This window comes from Gopherus flavomarginatus, chromosome 5 (assembly GCF_025201925.1).
Source record: "Gopherus flavomarginatus isolate rGopFla2 chromosome 5, rGopFla2.mat.asm, whole genome shotgun sequence".
Taxonomy (NCBI): Eukaryota; Metazoa; Chordata; order Testudines; family Testudinidae; genus Gopherus; species Gopherus flavomarginatus.
Genome location: NC_066621.1, coordinates 140079595 through 140101872, shown reverse-complemented (window position 1 = coordinate 140101872; position 22278 = coordinate 140079595). Strand labels below are relative to the sequence as shown.

Sequence of the window (22278 nt, the reverse complement as noted above, 5' to 3'; positions counted from 1 at the left end):
TAAAGCCTTGTTCCTGGGGATGTAAGTACCCTACTACACCTACATAATTCCACCTCCACAAGAGGCATAGGACTTACATTGGTGTAGTTAGGACAACACAGTGTCCCTGTTGACACTGCAAGTTACTTACATCTGCTGTTAGCTGTCATCCTTGTCAATTTCACAGCTCCCATGTTGGAACCGTGAAATTGACAAGAAAGCTGGACTTGCAGCTTGGGCTGTCATGCCAGGGCAGATGGAGGGCTCCAGCTAGAGCACAGCTATCCCCAGGCTCCCAGCTCTCTGCCCTCAGTAGGACTGCTGCCCGGACTCCCGGCTCCCCACTGGGAGTCCAGTAGCTGCGTAGCCAAGAGCCTGAGGGTGCAGCTGGGCTCCTGGTGGGGAGAATGTTGCCAAAGGCCTGGGGGCAAGGGCAGACAGAGGAGAAAGCTGTTTATGGAGCTGAGAGCCTGCCCCTCAGCCCTCCACACTGCCCCTCTTAAGTCAGTGGAAATACTCCTGTTGAGGATGCACACCACTGACAGAAGGAGGCTAGTCTGGACACAAACCACAACAGTAATTACTACTGTGGGTGTAAGCTGACCTAACATAAATCAACTTAAGTTTGTAGTGTAGACATGCCCTCAGTTATTTGTAGTAGTTTTAGGCTTTCTATCCTCTGTAAGCCAGTCACTAGATGGCAGTATGACCTCACTTTTAAGTTAAAAACTATCAAGTAGAAGGGACAGGTGCATACACACTAGTATGCTCAATGTGCAGAGGTCAAAAAAGCTAACCACGTTAGGAACCATTACAAAAGGGACAGATACTGCATATAGTTTGTCCCATCTCAAAAAAAAATAATTTTTTTGATATTGGAAAAAGTACAAAATAGGGCAACAAAAATGATCAGTGGTATGGAACTGCTTCCATATGAGGAAAGATTAAAAAGATGAACTGTTCAGCTTAGACTGAGGGGAGATATAGAGGTCCATAAAATCATGAACGGGGTGGAGAAAATGAATAAGGAAGGGATTATATACCCCCTTCACATAACACATGAATCAGGGTCATCCAATTAAATTAACAGGCGGCAGGTTTAAAACAAATATAAGGAGGTACTTCTTCACACAACCAGATAGTCAACCTGTGGAACTCAGGGCCAGAGATATTGCAAAATCCAAAAATATAACTGGGTTAAAAAAAGAATTAGATAAGTTCATGGAGAATAGGTCCATTAATGGCTATTAACCAAGACGGTCGGGGATGCAACTCCATGCTCTGGGAATTCCTAAACTTCTGACTGCTAGAAGCTGGGACTTGAGAACAGGGAATAGGTCACTTGATAAATTGCCCTGTTCTGTTCACTCCCTATGAAGCATCTGGCACTGTCTACTGTCAGAAGACAGGATATTGGGTTAGATAGACCACTGATCTGACCCAGTATGGCCGTTCTTATGTTATTATGCCCTTTCCTACCATTAGCCCCATTTAGACAAAACTAGTCTATGCATCTACGGCTCCTAGGAGCTCAAATACAACAGCTAGAACACAGTTTATATAAGCAACCACATCATGATACCCCAGATATGCTGCACATATGTAGTGGGACCCAATGGTGAAACTCTGCTCTTCTGTTTTGAAGAGCAAACCTCTATGTCTCCCCAGCAAAACTGAAGATATGCCTCAAATATTTGTGTGATTCCCACCAGCTGATATTGAAATTTAACCATTTTTAGCTATCTAGAAGGGTAAATGCCTTGATTCTAGCTATGTTACAAATAGTGGAAAACACTGAGAAAATGTTCACATTTGTGCAAGAATTGGGAATTAATTATTCAAAAGGGGGAGTCACTGGAGGAACTTAAAGAGAGGGGTTACAGAGACAAGGTGGGGAAAGATACACCTCTACCTCGATATAATGCTGTCCTTGGGAGCCAAAAAAATCTTACCGCGTTACAGGTGAAACTGTGTTATATTGAACTTGCTTTGATCCACCGGAGTGTGCAGCCCCCCCCCCCCCAGCACTGCTTTACCGCATTATATCCAAATTTGTATTATATCGGGTGGCATTATATCGAGGTAGCAGTGTAATATCTTATTGGACCAACTTCTGTTGGTGAGAGACAAGTTTTTGAGCTTACATAGAGCTCTTCTTCAGGTTTGGGAAATGTAATCAGTGCTAAGTACAAGGTGGAATAGATTGTTTAGCACAAGTAGTTAAATTTTTCAAGGGACCATTCCAGGTGAACCAGCCCATGTGACAGTCAAAATGAAGAGTCCAGAAGATTTTGGTAACTGTGGCTCTCAATTAAAAAGTTCCACTTTAATCAGAATAGTCCATTTGTCACCAACATTCAAAAAAAGTACTGGTGATTTAAAATGCAAGGGCAAACAGATTTGCTACACTTTTCCACCTGAATGTTATATGCTATTACTTCATACAATACTATATCTGAATATATACTTAACTTTACCAAATACCACATCAATGAAACCAACTATCGTGCCAACTCCTGCCTATTGTGAATATCCTTATTTTGCTATTACCACTATGATGGACTGATCAATGAAAATGATGAAAAAAATTCCCTCTGGATTGCAATAAAGCTTGGCTTACTTAAAAAATTGTACAGCTTTAAGAAAATGCCTCCCAAAACACTAGTATTTCACCTGAAATGTTGCACTATCATGAAATCAATGTTTCTTGTTTTAAGTATTACAAAAGGAAACTTCAGTATCATTTGGCAATTTCTTTACTTTTGTATCACATAAAAGGAAAATACTTACCCCCACTTGCATACTCCATGATTAAGTAGAGAGTTTTTTCAGTTTCAATTACTTCAAATAACTTCACTAGAGGAAAAAAGATCAGTTATTTACTAAAAGATTACAACCAATTATAGGAGTCTAGTTTTCGGATAGTCTTTGTGGAAGATTCTCTCAAAAGTAGACTACTGCTGCTTGACAATATCAAACAACTTTTCTTAAGAGCAATTATTTCCATTTCATGCTTCTAAATGGAACAACAAATGCTTTATCAGTAGTTTGTAGTCTGGGTCAAACTTATGAATGTACAATTCTGGCTTGAAACATACTCAGTTTAGAGTCAAGTGAAAAAAATCAATTTAAGCATAGCTCTCAAAAAACAAAGCATTGGGTAATAGTAATTTGTATATATATTATATACAGAGTAGGTTGTTGCCTCAACTATTGTCTACAGAATCCAAAAGACAACACTGTATCACTGTAAATTTTACATTCTGAGTGCTCTCTCTTCTCCCATGAGAGTAGATTTTTTTAATTTTATTTAAGTGAAAGCTTGGATTCTGGAGCACAATTATGCAGTAAAGTCACAAATTTTCAGTAATTTGTGTGACTGCATAATCACATTATACACGGGATTCCATCCAATAAGTATTCTTTTTCCTTCTCTTTAAAAACCACTTCTCAGATATAAAAGCAGCAAAGAATCCTGTGGCACCTTATAGACTAACAGACGTTTTGGAGCATGAGCTTTCGTGGCTGAATACCCACTTCCTCAGATGCATGTAATTACATGCATCTGAGGAAGTGGGTATTCACCCACGAAAGCTCATGCTCCAAAACGTCTGTTAGTCTATAAGGTGCCACAGGATTCTTTGCTGCTTTTACAGATCCAGACTAACACGGCTACCCTCTGATACTTCTCAGATATAGTAGTGCATCAGTTTGACAAGGCAAGTCTATGCAGCCAATGAAATGCCCTTACATTAAAACACTTATCTCCCTATCACCACTTTAAGTGGGCTCCATGATGCAGAACCTTCATTAGACTTGTACATCACTGCTTTAACTTTTTAAAAACAGACAGTTACTAACCTTTCCATAACTGTTGTTCCTTGTGATACGTTGCACGTCCACTCCACTGTAGCCGTGTGTGTGCTCCAGTGCACAGCTAGGGAGTTTTTCCCTTAACAGTTCCCATCAAGGTGGCATGAGTGTCCTCAAGTGCCTTGCATGCAGGCATAAAAGGCCAAGCTGCCCCTCCCCTTCCCCCCAGTTCCTTACTATAGTAAAGACTCTGATAGAGAGGGGAAGGAGGATGGGTCATGGAAATGTGCAACACATCTTGAAGAACAACAGTTACAGAAAGGTTAGTAACCTTTTTTCTTTGAGTGATTGCACATGTCCATTCCACTGCAGGTGACTCACAAGCAGTCCCAATTGGAGGTGGGTACAGAAGCTATTTGAACAGGAACCAAAGGACCGTTCGTCGAAATTTAGCATTGTCTTTAGATTGCCGATAGTGTAATGAGAGGCAAACATGTGACATGATGTCCATGTTGCCTCTTTCCCACTGTTGGCAAGAAATACTGCTGAGGTTGCTCGGGACCTAATCAAATGACTCAATCTCTCTGGCGGCTTCATGTTAGCAAACACAAATGGGTATCCATGATGAATTCCTTTGTGTGGAAACAGGACTGTCCTTCATTCTGTCTACAAGCGCAACAAACAACTGAGACGAAGATCTGAAAGATTTAGTCTGATCTGAATAAAATGCTAAAGCTCTTCAAGTGTCCAGAGAGTGCAATCTTTCCTTACATTTGTTATGAGGCTTTAGGAAAAAGATTAGTAAGAAAAAACGGTTTATTAAATTCAATAATTGGAGATATACCTATCTCACAGAACTGGAAGGGACCCTGATAGGTCATTGAGTCCAGCCCTCTGCCTTCACTAGCAGGACCAAGTACTGACTTTTGCCCCAGATCCCTAAGTGGCCCCCTCAAGGACTGAACCCAGAACCCTAAGTTTAGCAGGCCAATGCTCAAACCACTGAGCTATCCCTCCCCCCCATCACCTTCTCATAACTGCTGTTCTTCAAGATATGTTCTTCATGTCCATTCCAATTGAGAGAGAGAGAGTGTGTTTGTGTGTGTGTGTGTGTGTGTGTACACACACACGTGCACACATGATTTTTCCCATAGCAGCATCTGTCTTGTCCAGGGGTTCTCAAACTGGGGGTCATGAGGTTTTTAAAGGGGGGGGTCCACGAGCTGTCAACCTCCATCCCAAACACTGCTTTGCTCCAGCTTTTATAATGGTGTTAAATATATTAAAAAGTGTTTTCAATTTTTTTTTTTGGGGGGGGGGGGGGGAAGGGTTGCACTCAGATGCTTCCTATGTGAAAGGGGCTACCAGTAAAAAGTTTGAGAGCCACTGGTCTTGTCGGTCCGGGTGCCCCCTGGAGTTGCGCCTTCGTGGAACTCAGTATAGAGTCCTGCTGACCTGCCACTCCCTCAGTTCCTTCTTGCTGGCTACTCCGACAGAGGGGAAGGAGGGTGGGTATTGGAATGGACATGAACAACACATCTTGAAGAACAACAATTTTGAGAAGGTAACAGTTTTTTCTTCTTTGAGTGCTTGCTCATGTCGATTCCAATCAGGTGACTCACAAGCACAAGTTTAGGTAGTGGGGACAGTCTTCCACTGATTGGAGCACTGCTCCATCATCTCTGGCCTGCTGGGTAATCGCATAGTGTGTGGCGAAAGTATGGATGGAAGACCACATCACTGCCTTGCAGATTTCCTGAGTGGGAACCTGAGACAGGAACACTGTTGACGAAGCCTGCGCTCTGGTGAAGTGCGCAGTGATTGGAGGTTCAGGAACACCTGCCAGGTTGTAGCACTCATGAATACAGGACGCTATCCATGACGAGATGTGTTGTGATGACACAGGCTGACTTTTCATTCTGTCCGCCACTGACACGAATAGCTGGAATGATTTTCTAATGGTTTGTTCTCTTGATGTAAAAGGCTAGTGCCCTGCGGACATCCAGAGAGTGGAGCCTCTGCTCCCTGCCATTGGAATGAGGCTGTGTGTAGAATACCAGGAGAAAGATGTCCTGGTTGATGTGAAACTGTGACACAGCCTTTGGGAGGAAAGCAAGTATGTGGCTCTCAGAGGGTTTTCTGCTGCCAAAGAGGACCTGTCTAACCTGGTCTGAACAGGAAAGCTCCATCAGGTTCAACCATGGAGCTTCCAACCTGTGAGGTGAAGCAACTCGAGGTTCTGAGTTGAAGACAACTGTGATCTTGTGTCAGAAGGTCCAGGAAGCGCAGCAGGGTGATCAGGGCTTCCACAGACATATCTAGGAGAGGTGTGTACCAGTGCTGATGGGGCCAGGCTGGTGCTATCAATATGGCCTGAGTTAGTTCTCTCCGGATCTTGAGTACCACCTTGTGAACGATTGGTATGATCAGAAAGGAGAGAACCTCCCCAATGGAGGAGAAATGTGTCTGTGCTCGAGCTTGGGCTGTAACTTTGGAAGGAGCAGAACTGCTGGCACTTCCTGTTGTGTCACATGGCGAATAGGTCTATCGGGGGAAAGCCCCAACTCTGGAAGATTGAAATTGTGACATTCGGGCGAATGGACCACTCCTGGCTGTGAAACGACCTGCTGAGGCGGTTCGCCAGCTTGTTCTGTACGCTGGGGAGCCACAGCTCTTTATGTCTGCCTGTGGTATGAGAGGCAGCAGAGGGTTCTCATGTTGCCCCACCAGGTACCACTAAGGGAAAAACTCCCTGACAACTGTGCACTGGAGCTCATGCACACCAAAAGCAAAATGGACATGTACAATCACTCCAAAAACAAGCAATCTCTAAAAAGTTAGTTACACAGAACCAAGATGTTAGCAAAACATGGAATACCTATATTTGGATGATTTAAAATCTTCATTATTCTTACTTCTCTGAAAAGCTGAAATAAAAAAGATAATAGGAAATCAAATAAATTAGTGACAAAAAACAATTACCATTCATTTCTTTCTAAGAAGCTGATTTTGTTCTATAGCTAATGATTAGAGTTCTCCACCTAATCTTAATAAATGATAGAGTAAATGTGAGAAACACAGGAATATTACGTATTTCACTTTCAAATGAACTGAATAAGCTTTTTGCAGACAAGAGGAGTAAAATGCCAGCTCTAAAAAAAGTTCTTCTAAAAAAGGGACACTGGCTACTTAAAGAGATAAATGAAGGCTTTAATCTTTAGGTAATTGGTTCTGATCCAGTACACTTTAATAAGTTTCATTAAAAGGTTATATTTATTCCTTATGAAGGTCATACTTACTGCAGCATTTCATATTCCGAATACTGGCAAAACCATGGTGTATTAAAGGATTTTATTTTAGGATAGCTCTCGGATGGTTTAGTGGTCACAATTTGCTAGTCACAATCAAGTTACTGGTCAACATTAACTGTTTACTTCACAAAAAGCACAACAATTAATAACAATACTGCCAACAAGCAAGCACTAATCAGGTAGTAGGTGAGGGAGAATCTCCCTCTTGGCCCTAGAGCAGCGGTTGGCAACCTTTCGGAAGTGATGTGCCGAGTTTTCATTTATTCATTCTAATTTAACGTTCCGCGTGTCAGTAATACATTTCAACATTTTTAGAAGGTCTCTTTCTATAAATCTATAATATATAACTAAACTATTGTTGTATGTAAGTAAATAAGGTTTTAAAATGTTTAAGAAGCTTCATTTAAAATTAAATTAAAATGCAAAGCCCCCTGGACTGGCGGTCAGGACCTGGGCAGTGTGAGTGCCACTGAAAATCAGCTTGCGTGCCGCAGGTTGCCTACGCCTGCCCTAGAGGAAGGTTCCTCCAAGTAAGAATTGAGGCACAGTTGCAGGGATTCATGAGGATGATGTTTGCTTTGTCACGGCCTATGCTGTGTTTTTTCTGTGGCTAGACAGCCAACTTTGGCCTCTGGGATGTCAATCCAATACCTTTCATGAACACTACATTTACTTACCAAAATGAATGATAGCAAACAAAATCCATAGCATTTCCCTTCAATTATGACAAGTAGGGGATTATTTGGTCATGAATCTCAGGCAATGCCTCACCTCTAGAGTCTTACTGATTAAATAAAATGTCCTTTTTGTCTCATATTTTCATGAGTGGAGAGGACGTTAATTAGATCTCAGAGGGGTATGCAGGGTTAGGACGGGTCAATTGCCTGCCAGTTCCATTGTGGGGAGAGGCATACAAACCACGCCTCCACATGATGGAACTATTAAATGGAAATTTCACAAGTGGTAACTTTGTTACCTATATGAGGAAGAGCCTATATGGGAAATAGGAAGCTATGTGGCCCTTATTATAAAATAATATTTTCAGAAGTTGTATAATGTTCAAATTTGACACCCTATACAAACACAAGTGTTAGGCTAGGGTTTTATTTTTTTAGTATCAAAATAAGATAATCAGTCCTCAATTTTCTGATATGTAGCCAAGATGACAAATTACACTAAGGCAGTCTTGTGTTATTGATGTATAGTTTTCTTAAATTAAAAACGGAAAAGTTATCCTTTCTCCTCTCTCTATACTTTGTGCACTTATATTCTGTTACACTGAAAAACTGACATGAAGGTCATGTTATTTTAATATGTAGTACTGCCTTCAAAAACTTGAATTATGAATGTCATAAACATTCTCATTTCTTCTAACAGACAGCCTAAATATAAGATAGACATCACCACGAGAACACTGACATACAAATGCTATTGAATGTATATTCCTTTTTATTTTGCAAATGCCCATTTTCAGAAGACTTGTGAGAAGGGACACAAGAAATCATCTTTTTAGGCAGTGCAATATGTTGTAATCAATTGCAAACTGTTTACATCCTCTCACATCATCCCAAGACTCCAGATGGTTGGCATTCTCAAGTCTTGATTATTTTGTGAAAGCTGCTCTGGCTTGACAAGAAAGGGAGCAATCAAGCAGGTTTTTTTAAAATCCAACACTAGCCTTACAGCTACACTAGTGAATTAAAAGGCTATGGTATGCTTAAGAAAGATCTAAGGGGAAAACATACTACATTACAAAATGGACAAAGAAAGTAACCGCTCCTTGCCTAGAGGATCCTGCAGACTAAGTCAGAGATAAGAATGGATGAAAATAAGTACATAGTAGTGCTACTGCAAGTTTCCTTCAACTCACATCTATCCACACATTCTAAAAAATAGATATCTTATCTTTTTAAATGTGACCTGAAATCTGTAGGGAGTAGCAGCTGCAGCTATGACTCAATGGATATTAAAATAATTTACATTAAAAAAAGATTAGGGTGTGAGAAAGAAAAGTAAGAGCCAACAAAACCGAGGAAAAGAAAATCCTTTGTACTATTCCCGTTGAATGGCACAAACATCTTTGAGCATGAATAATCCTAATTGTGCATAACTGGGTGTTTCACCACTAATGAAGTAGACTGAGGAGAAGAAAGAAATAAGAGTGGCAGACACAACAGCAACTATGCTAAAATATGAGAGAACTAGGTTTGTTTGTTAATCAGATGTGGTAACACAATGTATTCACCTTTGCTAATTTAAGGAATGTGCATTCCTAGATACAGGGGAACAACTAAGCAAAATTGTTACTGGAGGGACTGAGCAGAAGAAGCCATCAGGCAAGAGACACATACACAGACTCTCTATCATGCCCCAGAGTGCTCCCAGGCCCCCACAATAACCTGGAAAACAAGATACTGAGAATCAAACTACTTCTACTAAGCCTGAGCTTATTTACATAGCAGAATAAAATGGTGCTAGCATTAGGCATTTTAAAGGCTTCACTGAAAAACAACTAAAAACCCATGTGACCCTTACTGTGAAAACAAGAGGTAACAAAGAAAATTAAGATTACAATCAATCATTAATTCAGCAAGCCTAAAAGCACATCTTTACAGCCTTGACACAAAGAAAAATAGTTCAGGAAGATGTGGGCTTTTGTGCACTTTCCTAAAGTCAGTTTAAGTTTTAAGCCTATATTTGGACACTAGAGCGTTGGCTAGTGATCAGAAAAGGGGGCTGGAGTTCTGGTTCTATCTGTAACCAGGAACTGATTCATTGTGAGAGACCCTTTTAGTTATTTGTATTGTGGCAGTGCTTAGGAGCCCTGATCAGGGACCAGAACCACACTGTGTTAAGCACTATACAAACACTTCAATTCTATCCCTGTCCCAAAGAACTCACAATCTAAGTATAAGACAAGTAGTTACAACAAACAGGCAGGACGTTTCTAGACCCTGACACTTAACCTTTAGGTACGGACCTTAGATAAAACTGTCACGGAAAGGACACTGTTTAAATTAACTGTTCGTAAAATGGCTTGTAAGTGCCAAATATCTACACATTGTTCTTCAGCTATCATATATTTGGATACTTAACTTTAAAAAATAAATTAATAAGTGATATGCACTATAGTATGGTAATATTTTTCCTACTAAGACATTTGAAACACACAAAATGAAAACTGATTAATGTATTTTTCCAGAATGACTTAGCAATTTTATTTATGTTAAGTTCCTCATTAGGAAGGAATTTTCAGTACAGTACTTAGTTATAAATCATATAAATCGTTGCATTAATAATGTACACAAGATACATTGTATCTTGGCTAAAATAAAGTGAATTTCTGTAATACAGAAACTCATTTTAAAAAAATTATGTTATATTTTGGGGGGCAAGAGATTGCTTTTAGAAAAATTTGATTTAACAGTACTAGCAGGGAAAATGCTACCAGAAGAGAGAAGTATAGTATTCAAGTCAATTTAAAATATGCAGAGGCATCATCATAGTAATTAGGCTCCAGAAAATAAATTGTCTTTACAAAAATCAATCTCAAGTGTCCGTAGGAAGGAAAAAAAAAAAACCTTTGGGATGAGAGATGGATATAGAGAGGAAACTAGTAGACTGGAAGGCACCAGCATCACCATCACTGGCTCTGCCACCTAAAGATGACTCATATACAGCTGTAGTGCCACTGCTTAGCTACTCTGTACCATTCTCATCACCACTAAATATTTTATCTATGCTTCTAAGGTTCCTAGGCTGAGACAGCTTCCACCATAGCAATCCGCACTGCACATCTTTGTTGCTGATTCAGGGCAGGCTATAAACTCTGCTACACAACCCTGATGCTAAAAGATTAACTTCAAACAATATGCAGCAAACTTCTGAAACATCTATCCCCCTTTAAACATGCAGCTGCATGCATGTGTGGATGACTAGGTACATGTCTAACTGGTTCTCTGCATGCACAAATTCTACTTGCGTTGGGCATGTGTATTTTCCACAGTTACACTTCTACCCCAAGCTTTTGAAAAGCGATTGCAAGAAATTCATGATAAGTCAAGGCACAAGCTCCAGATAGTAGAGATCTTTGAAATACACTAAGATATGGATATTGTTTCTCCTTGGCTGCTCCATGCCTCTCCCTTTACGCTGGCCGTTCCTTCACCACTCACAAAAGCGTTGCTGTGAACCTCCCTGATTACCTGTCACTATCTCTGTTTGTCTTTCCATCTCTCCCCCAATTCTTCTTCCAAGGTGCTCTGAGTAACTAATAAATCGTTTGACTTTCAAGTGTAGATTTCCAGCAATGCAGTAACTGCTCCTAAAGTGACATACACTTTCATGACAATATTTAAAAACTTCAATGTAAAACTCATAGCATTAAATACAAAATATGAATAAAACCAATAAACATAAAATTACAAATTGCATCACAAATGTTTTAATGCGCATTTATACATTTTTGCGTTTTTCTCCACTTCCACTGAAGCTCCCAAAAAAGTGGACTGTGGTGGTTCTTTTTGTGATTGGTGTATCTTTTACTTAAAATTGAATAACACTATTTCACAGAGGCTAAAGAGCCATCAGATGATGACTTTTGGTCATAGTTTACCTGAGCCAATTTGAACAAAATAACTGACAAATAAAACACTCCATCTCTTAATTGGTTGAGCCATCCAGTCCCCAAAAGCTTGTGTGTTTTACCTATTTGCTTTTGTGCCATTAATTTAGATAGGAGCACCTATGCATATGGCCTTTTTACTATTTGTATAAATCTGAATAAATATCTACGTTATTTAGTGTTTTTAGCTTGATTTCACATAAAACAAATTCCTGGTATTATACCTTACCCAAATTGGGTAAATCCATCTATTTTTATTAAAGTACATACATAAAAGCCTTTGGCTATCAGTGTTTTAGTCAGGAAAGTGCCCAACAGGCGTGCCCCCTGTGTACAACTCTAGGTCATATCTGTGTACTTAGTGACAATAGTAGCATTTATCACTTATTCTTGCTAGCATAGATGAGCCAATATGACTATGGCAGAGAGTGAGATGGTTTCTCTCCTCCAACCTCACTCATCAAAAGAATAATATTTGTAGAATCTTTTTTGCTAGTGATTATGTACGAGGCATAGACACAGTTTGACTTTTAGCCCACAGACTGAAACTTTGTAGTCGTAAATTTAACAAAGTGACTATTGAAGTGACTGAGACAAAACAGATGCTCATGAATGCCATTTTTACTGAACTGGACCACATGTGGAAGGAAAAAACACACCCAAAGGAAGCCAGACGTACTTTTTTTCAGTTTAAGAGTTCAGACTATTTGAGTAACAAAGTAAGACTGGCAAAAGACATGCAATTGTCTCTGTTTGTAGCTTCAAATGCATTCTTTATTTGAAGGACATGCTCATCTTGTATGACTGTAAAACTGTCCAAAACAGGCCTTTTACAAGAAAAGTCAGCATTAAGATGCACTAGCTCAGTTGTGTATTTATATGAAATGTGAGGTAGGTGTTGCTTCAGGGACCACAGCATGCGAATTCAGGAGTCAGAGAGGGAAGAGGTAAAGAGAAACAAGCTGTAGTACAGTTGAAAGATAAGAACAGTTAATCAAAGAAGCCTACCTTTTGAAGACTAGTTGGGTTCAATTGTGTTTTGTCAATTATTTTTATTGCAACCTAGAAGAAAAAAGTTTATGATCAATATTTCCAGTTTAGATCTGATTAGATTGTAACATGGTTACAATTGTTTAGTTTTAGAAATGCAAGGCATGAAATCAGATCAAGAAGATTAAACAGACATTGTTTTATTAATAAAACACTCTGAATAAAAGTACTGGGAACAAATGGCTCCTAAAGAAAATAAAAGTAGGCTTCAGTTCTGTTGGATGCATTGGACAAAAAACAGCACTTAATGGTATTACAGCAGAGGAAAGTTCAAACGGTAGGAAGTAAGATGTATTGCAATGCAACTTAAATTCTAAATACTGTATTGCAGGGAAGTAATTTTCCTCTAGATCATAATCTTATAAAATACCACCTATATACAGGCAAACTGTGAAAATGTTTTAAAAGCAAAGTTTCATAGCAAATTACAGGTATTGCTATACAAACTTCACAGCAGTTAAATTGACCTTTGGCCATTCACTGAAGATGTATGTGCTCAGCGTTAGTATTCTATTAATGTTATTCCCTTCCTGGAAAGAAGAGAAATGGCATCTTGTATACAACAAAGAAGTGAATTACACTGCACAAATTTAATCATTCATTCTTTTATCAGGTTTCAATCTTCTCTGTAAACACTGCACAAACATTTTTGAACCAATTAATTCTTAAAAACTAAAATGTAAGAGTTCAAGAAACTGATCAAATGAAAATTCAGTGCCAAGGCTGCCACACACTAAGACATGAAAGGATCTCCAAATCAAGAGTGGGCAGGGGAAGTAAGGAAGGGGAGACATCGTGTTTCAACTGAGGTACAAAACAAGCTAGACAGCTTCTTATGACTAAAAACAGCCCATTTATAGAAATGATAGATCAGACCCAAGGTCCATTTAGTCTTGTATCCTGTTCTCCAGTGATGACCAGTACTAGGTGCTCCAGAGAGACATGTATGAAATCCACAATAAGCAGACGTTTCATTGAGCTGCCTACAATGATACTAGTCCCTTCTCCAAGTTAAATTTAGGACCTTGTAAGATGTATGAATAGGGTCCTACCAAATTCAGGGCCATGAAAAATGTGTCACGGACCGAGAAATCTGATCTTTTGTGTGCTTTTACCCTATATTATACAGATTTCACGGGGGAGACCACAGTTTCTCAAATTGGGGGTCCCGACCCAAAAGGGAGTTGGGGGGGTCACAAGGTTATTTTAGGGGGTCACGGTATTGCCACCCTTACTTCTGCACTGCCTTCAGAGCTGGATGGCCGTGCACCGGGCATCCAGCTCTGAAGGCAGCGCCCCACCAGCAGCAGTGTAGAAGTAAGGGTTGCAACACCATGCCATGCCACGCCACATTTACTTCTTCTGCGTTGCTGCCTTTAAAGCTACGTGGCCAGAGAGTGGCAGCTGCTGACTGAGGGCCCAGCTCTGCAAGCAGCAGCGCAGACGTAAGGGTGGCAATACCATACTATGCCATCCCTACTGCGCTGCCGCAGGGAACGTCTCCGCCTTCAGAGCTGAGCTTCCAGCCAGCAGCTGATGCTGCTACTCTCTAGCTGCCCAGCTCTGAAGGCAGTGCCACTGCCAGCAGCTGTGCAGAAGTAAGAGTAGTAGTACCACAAAACCCCTCTCAGACACACAATTCCTTTTTGGGTCAGGACCACTACAATTACAACACTTAAATTTTAGATTTAAATACCTGAAATAATTAAATTTATGATTTTTAAAATCCTGTGACCATGAAATAGACCAAAATGGACCATTGATTTGGTAGAGCCCTATGCATGAATAGTGTACATTTTTCCTCCAGTCTTTATTATTTTCTATTTATCAGCACAACTTCATTTGTCGTCATGTTCCTCATTCCTCACTAGTCTTCTCTGGTCTTTACTAACCAAATAATTTTGTGTTAGCTGCAAATTTTGCTACTTCAAGGCTCACTACTTTTCCAAATAATTGAATATATTCACCACTCATCCTAGCACAAAACCACAAAGGTACCCAACTGTTTTGCCATGAAAACTGTCCATTTAATGCTATTCTGTTTCCCATCATCTAATCAATTTTTGATCCATAATACTTTGCCTCTCACTGCATGACTACTAAGTTTCTTTAACAATCTCTTGTGAGGGACCCTCTCAAATGCCTTTTGACAGTCTAAAATTGTCAACTTAATCTCCTTTATCCATTACTTTACTGACACATTTGATGAATTGTAATAGATTAGTGTGCCTGTTGTCCTTTGCAGAAACAGCAGTGGTTAGATTTAGATACAGTGATCTTCCAGGTGTTCACTATCCTATTTTTAATTACTATTTCAACCAGTTTGCCAGGAATAGAATGGTCTAATTCCGAAGGCATGGGTGGAACAGACGTTGACTGCTGATTAGAGGGCCCCAGAGCAGGAACCCAGAGTAGAGGATGGGCCCAGGTTCCACAACCAGTCACTGGGGAAGTAGCCCCGGTCAGGCAGTGCATAGGAAAACTGCATAAGCCTGTCTGGGAGAAGAGACTTCCTTCCCCCTCCAGAGCCCAATCAGAAGGGGAACCACCAGCGTGACCTAGCCAGAGGGGTGAGTCATGAAGAGGCCAGAGTAGCTCCTGGAGTGACAAAGAGAGGAGGAAGGAAGGCTTCCAAATGTGGGGAGAGGTATCAACCTGGTGAGCTATTTCCCAGAAAGACTAGGAGGCGGCGCTATACCTGCAGTGGGTAGAGCACCCCATCACAGACCTCCAAGCCCAAATCTATTCTAGCTATCTATTGTAAAATAAAACTATTTACAAAATTTGCAGGTAAATGCTGAAGGTGAAGGGTTCCCTCTCAAACCATAGGAAGTTGAAAGGAACTGGAGAGGTACTTGGTCCATACTACACCTTATATCCTAAGTTCAGAGCATAAGGCTGAGGGTCCAAAGGACACTGCTAGCAATAATCTTCCTGTCTCAGGTACACAGAGCACATGAGTGCCCATAGTGGAATACACAGAGACCAGCACATAAAGAACCACCTTCACTATCAAAGAGGCCATTATATACAGACATAGGCCTGAACTATGAAGTTCAGAACCAGATCAGCATCTCAATTATTCCCACAGTTCATGAGTGTTCAGATTCAAGTTTGTTCTGAGCCTCTCTCTAGATGTAAAACAGTGGTAAGCTGTCACCAGTAGACTACAAAAAAAGAATTTTAACTTTGGGGGGATTGGGTAGTACATTCCACTAGAGTATGCTGTGAAAAAAAGTTCAGTTTCACTACCATTTTCTGGGGCTAAAGTCCATTATGAACTCTTGAAAAGCATCCCTTTTAAAAAAAAACCCTCCAAATACACAGAGTAATAAGTCTCTCTCCTTTGATTCATTACCCTGCATGATCAAGACATATTTTTGTGTTCACACTATATCAGTCAAATTACTCTTGCCTAGATAAAAAGGCTATTTACACCGTGAGACCTCTTTTGGATACAGACAGGAGGCACAGTGATCCATGCCTTTGTCACCTGTAGACTGGATTACTTTAACATGTTGTACGTGGGGCTGGCACCTAAAGACCACCTGGAAATGGCACAGAAGGCAGTGGCACAGAAGGCCTGATTAAGTGGTGCTTCCTGCAGGAAGCATATTAAATGTGTTCTCTGATTTGACCTAGCTCCCTATTAGTTTCCAGGTGGCATTTAAAGATATTTGATTCCACCTATAAAGGCTCAATGGATTTGGGTCCTGTAAACTGAGTCCACCTCTCACATCCATACACTAACTGTCACCAAAAAAAGCTCTTGGATACCAGTAAACTGGCAGGATTTGATCTGCCAGTCATTGGTAAACATTAATTTCACGGGACAGACACAGCAACAACAAAAATCCAACAGTAAGGGCTGGTCCACACTACCGGGGGGGGGGGGGGGGGGGGAATCGATCTTAGATACGCAACTTCAGCTACGTGAATAAACGTAGCTGAAGTCGAATATCTAAGATCAGATTACTCACCCGTCCACACCGCGCGGGATCGATGTTCGCGGCTCTCCCTGTCGATTCCGGAACTCCGTTGGGGTTGATGGAGTTCCGGAATCGATATAAGTGCGCTCGGGGATCGATACATCACGTCTAGATTAGACGCGATATATCGACCCCTGAGCAATCGATTTTAACCCGCCGATACGGCGGGTAGTCTGGACGTAGCCAAAGAGTCAGCAAGTGCAGCCTCTCATACACCATGTGTCTGCAGGGACCCAGCGTCACCAGCCCAGCAGCTGTGTAGAGCACCCTTTGTAGCCCGCTGTCATAGCTCCTCGCTCACGATCAGAAATACAGGGCCTATCCCTGGGCAGGAGACTTTCAGCAGCAGGGTGGCCGCCCCTGCAGCTAGGGGCTCATCCTCCTCCTTGTGACCCTGATTGGGGGTCTCTACTCTGCTGGGCCAGGACTGCAACCTCCCCCACACCTTGCACCCGTGGGGGGGTGTCTCGGGTCCTTTGACTGAGCTGAAAGCCCTTTGCAACCCTGCTGTCGTCACCACCACCACCACCCTAATCCTATGCCTCCTTAATTTCCCGCATCTGTGAAAATTAAAAATTAGAAATAAACAAAGATAAAAATCAATATGAAGGATCAAAATTACAAAAAACAAAACAAACAAACAAAACTTCTGCCTCACCTAGATAGATACAGTTGACATCCCAGGGAAGAGATAAAACCCTCCTCTTACCTATTGTACTAAGTATGGTTGACAAAACATCAGACAGCCTTTCAGAATGGAGACTCTTGATACCTATGATACAAAGCCTACTTGCAAGAATTCCAGACATTGTAGTCAATGTTGAAAGAGTGTTGTAGATCCTATACCATTACTTTTGAGTATTAGCCACACTCTCTCATACGTCAGAAAGGAACCACGTTTCTAATTTGAAATTTCTGAACCTAGTCTATTTCTTTACAATTAGGAGAGAACTAAACAGAGGCTTGGGCTTTATTCCACTTCACAGCTGACGACAGATGCCTTTATCATTCTGATTCTTTCCTTGGTAGGATGTTGATCAAGATGGGATGAATTTGCACTCTGAGCCCCGCTAGGGGCTTCTGAAAATGTTAACGCTATGTCATTTAAATGACAAGTGCCTATGTCACTTCTAAAAATGGGACTTGGGAGCTGATATCATCTAAGTCCCTTGGATGCTTTTGAAAATAAGTTTACTCTCAGTTTTATTTTGAGCTCTTCAGAATATGGTTTATTATGGTCTGTTGTACTTGAACAGTTGGAAAAAATATAGAAATAGTTGAAAAGTCTCTATAGCATTTTAGTAACTAACTTCAGCATGTACTTTTTTCATGAATGAGTAGTTTTTTCCCCTTTAGTTCTCGAGTTATGATAAGGTAGTTGAGGGCTTTTTAAAATACAGAACTCAAGTATACAGAGGTATATTCACTGTGGCAATAAATGTTAAAACTCTATGGAAGAGGTATGACTCAAAGGTAAATTAGCTCTCAGTGCATTTCTCACTGACAGCAAGAGGGCACAGCACAACCAGCAGCACATAATGCTAATTATTCTTAAAGTTTAGAAACATCACTGACCAAAATAGCTGGTACATGACCACAAAATAGCTGCAATATCTCTCAAAAAAACCTCTGAGCAATACCTTTGGGGATGACATTCAGCAACAGCATCTATGATTATACGTGCAGTAGGATGATGAATTCTCATATTTATACGTTGTCTTTCCTCCAGAAATAGTTCAAAGTACTTTATGTGCTAGTCTTACAAGAACATACCTCTTAAGCGTCCCTCATTTTGAGAGACGTCATTTATTTTAGTCCTCAAATTATGTAAAATTCCACACAAATATGATGGTCCCTCACTTTTACTGCTGAAAGTTATTTTCTTCAGAACTGTAACATCACGAAACTGAGGTTAAACAAAGATTTACACCAAAGGGAAAAAGGCATCCTTCATTTTGGGTCTTTGTCACATGCTACAGCTCACCTTTGGAGTCCATGATATTCACATTCTTTAAACCATATTTAACAACAAATTGCAATACTGCACAACAGCTTAGCACACATAATAATGAATATTATTAATCCGAAGTGAAATTAAGTAGTCAGAATGTAATTACCCAAATCGGAAGCTAGTTGGGACACCAGCATTATTCTGGAGATAGGTGATGGGTGGAGGTGTGGTGGGTGGGTCACCTATTCCCCATTCTAGAGATGACACACCTCCATTGCCTCCAGTACCATTGGTAGTGTATTGACTCAGATGTGTAAAATGCCACCTATTAAATCCCCAATAGTACTGCATTCAGCAACTTGGTTTTCCTTGTAGATCTTGGCCAACAGGGTCACTTTAACCTCACAATGCCCAAGTTCATGCCAAACCCATCAATTTAAGTCAACAAGAAGAGCTGAAAAGGAAAAGTCTTTATCCTGCAGTAGACTGAAACTAGCTATTGATAACAAAGGTACAGCAACAAGAAATGAATTCTGTAACAAATAAACTATTTACTAGTAGGAATATAATTTATTTCCACAAAAAGGAACTGTCAGATGTAAATTACTACTTATTAACTGTATTGCAGTAGCACCTAGGAACCTAGTTATGGGTCAGGGCCCAATTGTGCAAGACACTGTGCAAACACACAAAAAGACTCCCTGCTTCAAAGAGCTTATAAAAGTGCTATGTATTCTGCCTTTGTTTGCATATGCAAAAGAATTCTACTAGCAAATTTCAATACTATTCATTTACTTAACAGGTATTTCAGAACACACAGACTTTTAAAAAAAGAACAGGAGTACTTGTGGCACCTTAGAGACTAACAAATTTATTTGAGCATAAGCTTTCATTGGCTTTTAGTATGTAAAGTGGTGGTAATCCCAAATCTCCTCTACTGCTATGAGACTTGGGTGTCCTATAGAAAACACCTGTAATGCCAGCACTAGCACTTTCTTTGGAAGATCCTCAACATAAGGTGGAAGGATCGCCACAATAATGTTGTGACCTCACAGAGGCCAACATCTTCAGTGTTCAGGCCCTGATTATCCAGCACCAGCTGAGGTGCGCAGGCACTGTGCGCGCATGACTGACTGACACACTTACCAAAACAATTGCTGTAAGCCCAACTCACCAAAGGAGAAAGGAAACGGGGAGGCCAAAAGAAACACTTTTAAGACACCCTCAAAATAAACATCAAGAGATGTGACTTTGACACCACACACTTGGAGACAGTAGCCCAGGATAGGGATAACTGGCAAAGCCTTGTCAGAGAAGAAATGTCCACTTTTGAGGAAAATCGCCTTGCCCTGGTCACAGAAAAATGGCAGGGAAAAAAAAAAAAAAAAGGACAGACGACTGTTGCCCAGCAATCATGGCCCAACCCTGACTTTCAACACCACCCGCAACATTTGCCAACCAGACTGTGGCAACAATCGGACTCCATGGACTCCATAGTCACCATAAAAAATAAAACCTGTGAAAGAAATCATCCTCAACCTTGAAGAATTGCCAAAGACGACAACTTGCTAACAAACATTTCTTAAAGATCCAGTATAAAATAAACTCTTTTTAATAAACAGCATTTTGTATACATCACTAAAAGCCAAGAATTTAGTTTTCTATATTTTTGTTTTTAACATTTCATTTTCCAGCAAATGCACAGCCATTTCTCACTAAGAAAAAATGCCACGCTGTTCTAGGACTTTGCATAACGCTATTTAAAGAGCACTTTCAGAACTACCGCAATTGAGCATGCTTTACACAGTTAACAAAAGCGTTTTACCTCTCTGCCAGTAAGGATGTGTCTAGCCAACTTTACTTTTGCAAAATTCCCCTTTCCAATCGTTTTAAGAAGTCTGTAATTTCCAATATGAGGTTGCTCATCTGCACAGGAAGCTATAGAATTTCTACAGCGAGCTCCAGAGCGCCCAGTTCGAGAGGAAACTTCTTGACGTCCTTCTCCATGAGAAGTGTGCTATGATAAAGATATAATACAGGTATTAGATAAAAAGTGTTAAATAAAACAAGTGTATAATTTACAAAAACAAAAGTACTGAAGTGTTACTTATCACTGAGTAATTAACCTAATCTGGAGATTTCTGTTTTACAGCAATTGAGAATTATACTTTCTGCATGTCAGTAATATATCTGATCCACACACACACACTTTCCTTATGGCCCTATATTCTTTTCTATTAAACCTTTAGTTTTAGATACTAAAGGATTGGCTGGCAGTGGGGTATTTTGGGAAAGAGCCAAACTAATATTGACCTGGTAACGCGGCTGGCCTTTTGGTGTTCAGAAGAATCTTTTGTATAGTGAGTAGAGTTATAAATAACTTCTCACTTTACTGGACCTAGGTGTTGATTGGGAGCTAGAGAACTGGAATGCAGTAAAGGGGGTTGTGATTTATTTTTTCAGCTTCTTGATAACCAGTGTGGGGGACCAGGAGCGCAGTTTGTGATTGGTTGGTGAATCTAACAGCCTTCATCTCCAGTTTGGGAGAATCTGCTCTTTTTTGCACCCTGCCCTGACCTTCCATTTTCAGTGGGGGCTACCCTAGATACCTTGGGTCACATAAGGATGGGATTGCTCTAAAGAAACTGTTCCACAAGCTGAGTTTGCTGTCTCCTCAAAGTGCTTTTAAAAATGCTCCCAAACAAGATCTAGATGAAAAAAAAACCCAGAAAAAAATATTCCTGTTGAATTTTTTTTAAACCCTTTCGTTCAATTTTTTTAAAACTTTCTGATTATCTGTATCCTGAACTCACTAGTACAGTACTGTAGCACTCTCTCATGGCAAGGAACCAACAATATATATCATTTTTTAATTGTTAGCTGAATGTAAAACCTTCAAGCTATTTTCTGCTAAAAAAACTTTGCTATAACAGAAAAGCTGCAACGTCAACAGAAATACATTTTTGTACAGCCACAAGCTTTAGAGCGAGAACTTCTATGATCCTGGAAAATAGCCACTAATAATCTGGGTTTAATTGTCAAATCTTATCATGCTGGTATTTGTTTCAAGGCCTTTGGACCAACTGCTCATTCTGAAGTAGTACTAGTGTTAGCATGTATCTAATAAGTCTATATGGGAAAGGAGGATTCAATGCATTTGAGTAATCAGTCAGTTCAATTTAGTGCCATGGGAACTGACTGTCTCCATCCTCTTGCACAGCTGCCAACTTTAGAGAAGTGCCCTGAATTACATTTCTCAGACAAGACTGAAACCAGTAAGCTTTTGCTGGAAGCGTCTACCACAGCAGGGTAGGGTGGAAGAGAATCTGGGTTTTGGTCCCAATCCTCTCCTCCTTCCCACCATGTGGTCTCACTTGGATGCATAAAACAATACAAGACCCCTTGATACACCAAATTAATTCAGACAATACAAGTCCACAACAGGTATTGTGTGAGGAGGCGAAACTTCTTTCCATGCTTATCCTCCCGCATCTCTTTTTCATATATGATTTAAAGGAAACTCTATAAAACAAAGCCTTATTATGGCTTCCTTGTTTTTGT

The 22278-nt window shown here is 40.3% G+C and overlaps 1 protein-coding gene across 5 annotated transcripts in view; it reads right to left on the bottom strand.

Moving 5' to 3' along the window:
- The window catches only part of MARK3 (microtubule affinity regulating kinase 3), a 100651-nt gene that overhangs the window by 55550 nt on the left and 22823 nt on the right, over nt 1-22278 (bottom strand). For all 5 annotated transcript variants that reach the window (XM_050954129.1, XM_050954134.1, XM_050954132.1 and 2 more), the window contains 4 exons: nt 20543-20734; nt 12736-12789; nt 6671-6719; nt 2770-2835 (listed from right to left, as the gene is read on the bottom strand). In XM_050954129.1, the coding sequence (XP_050810086.1) occupies nt 2770-2835; nt 6671-6719; nt 12736-12789; nt 20543-20734 (361 nt within the window). The remainder of the gene's footprint in view (nt 1-2769; nt 2836-6670; nt 6720-12735; nt 12790-20542; nt 20735-22278) is intronic.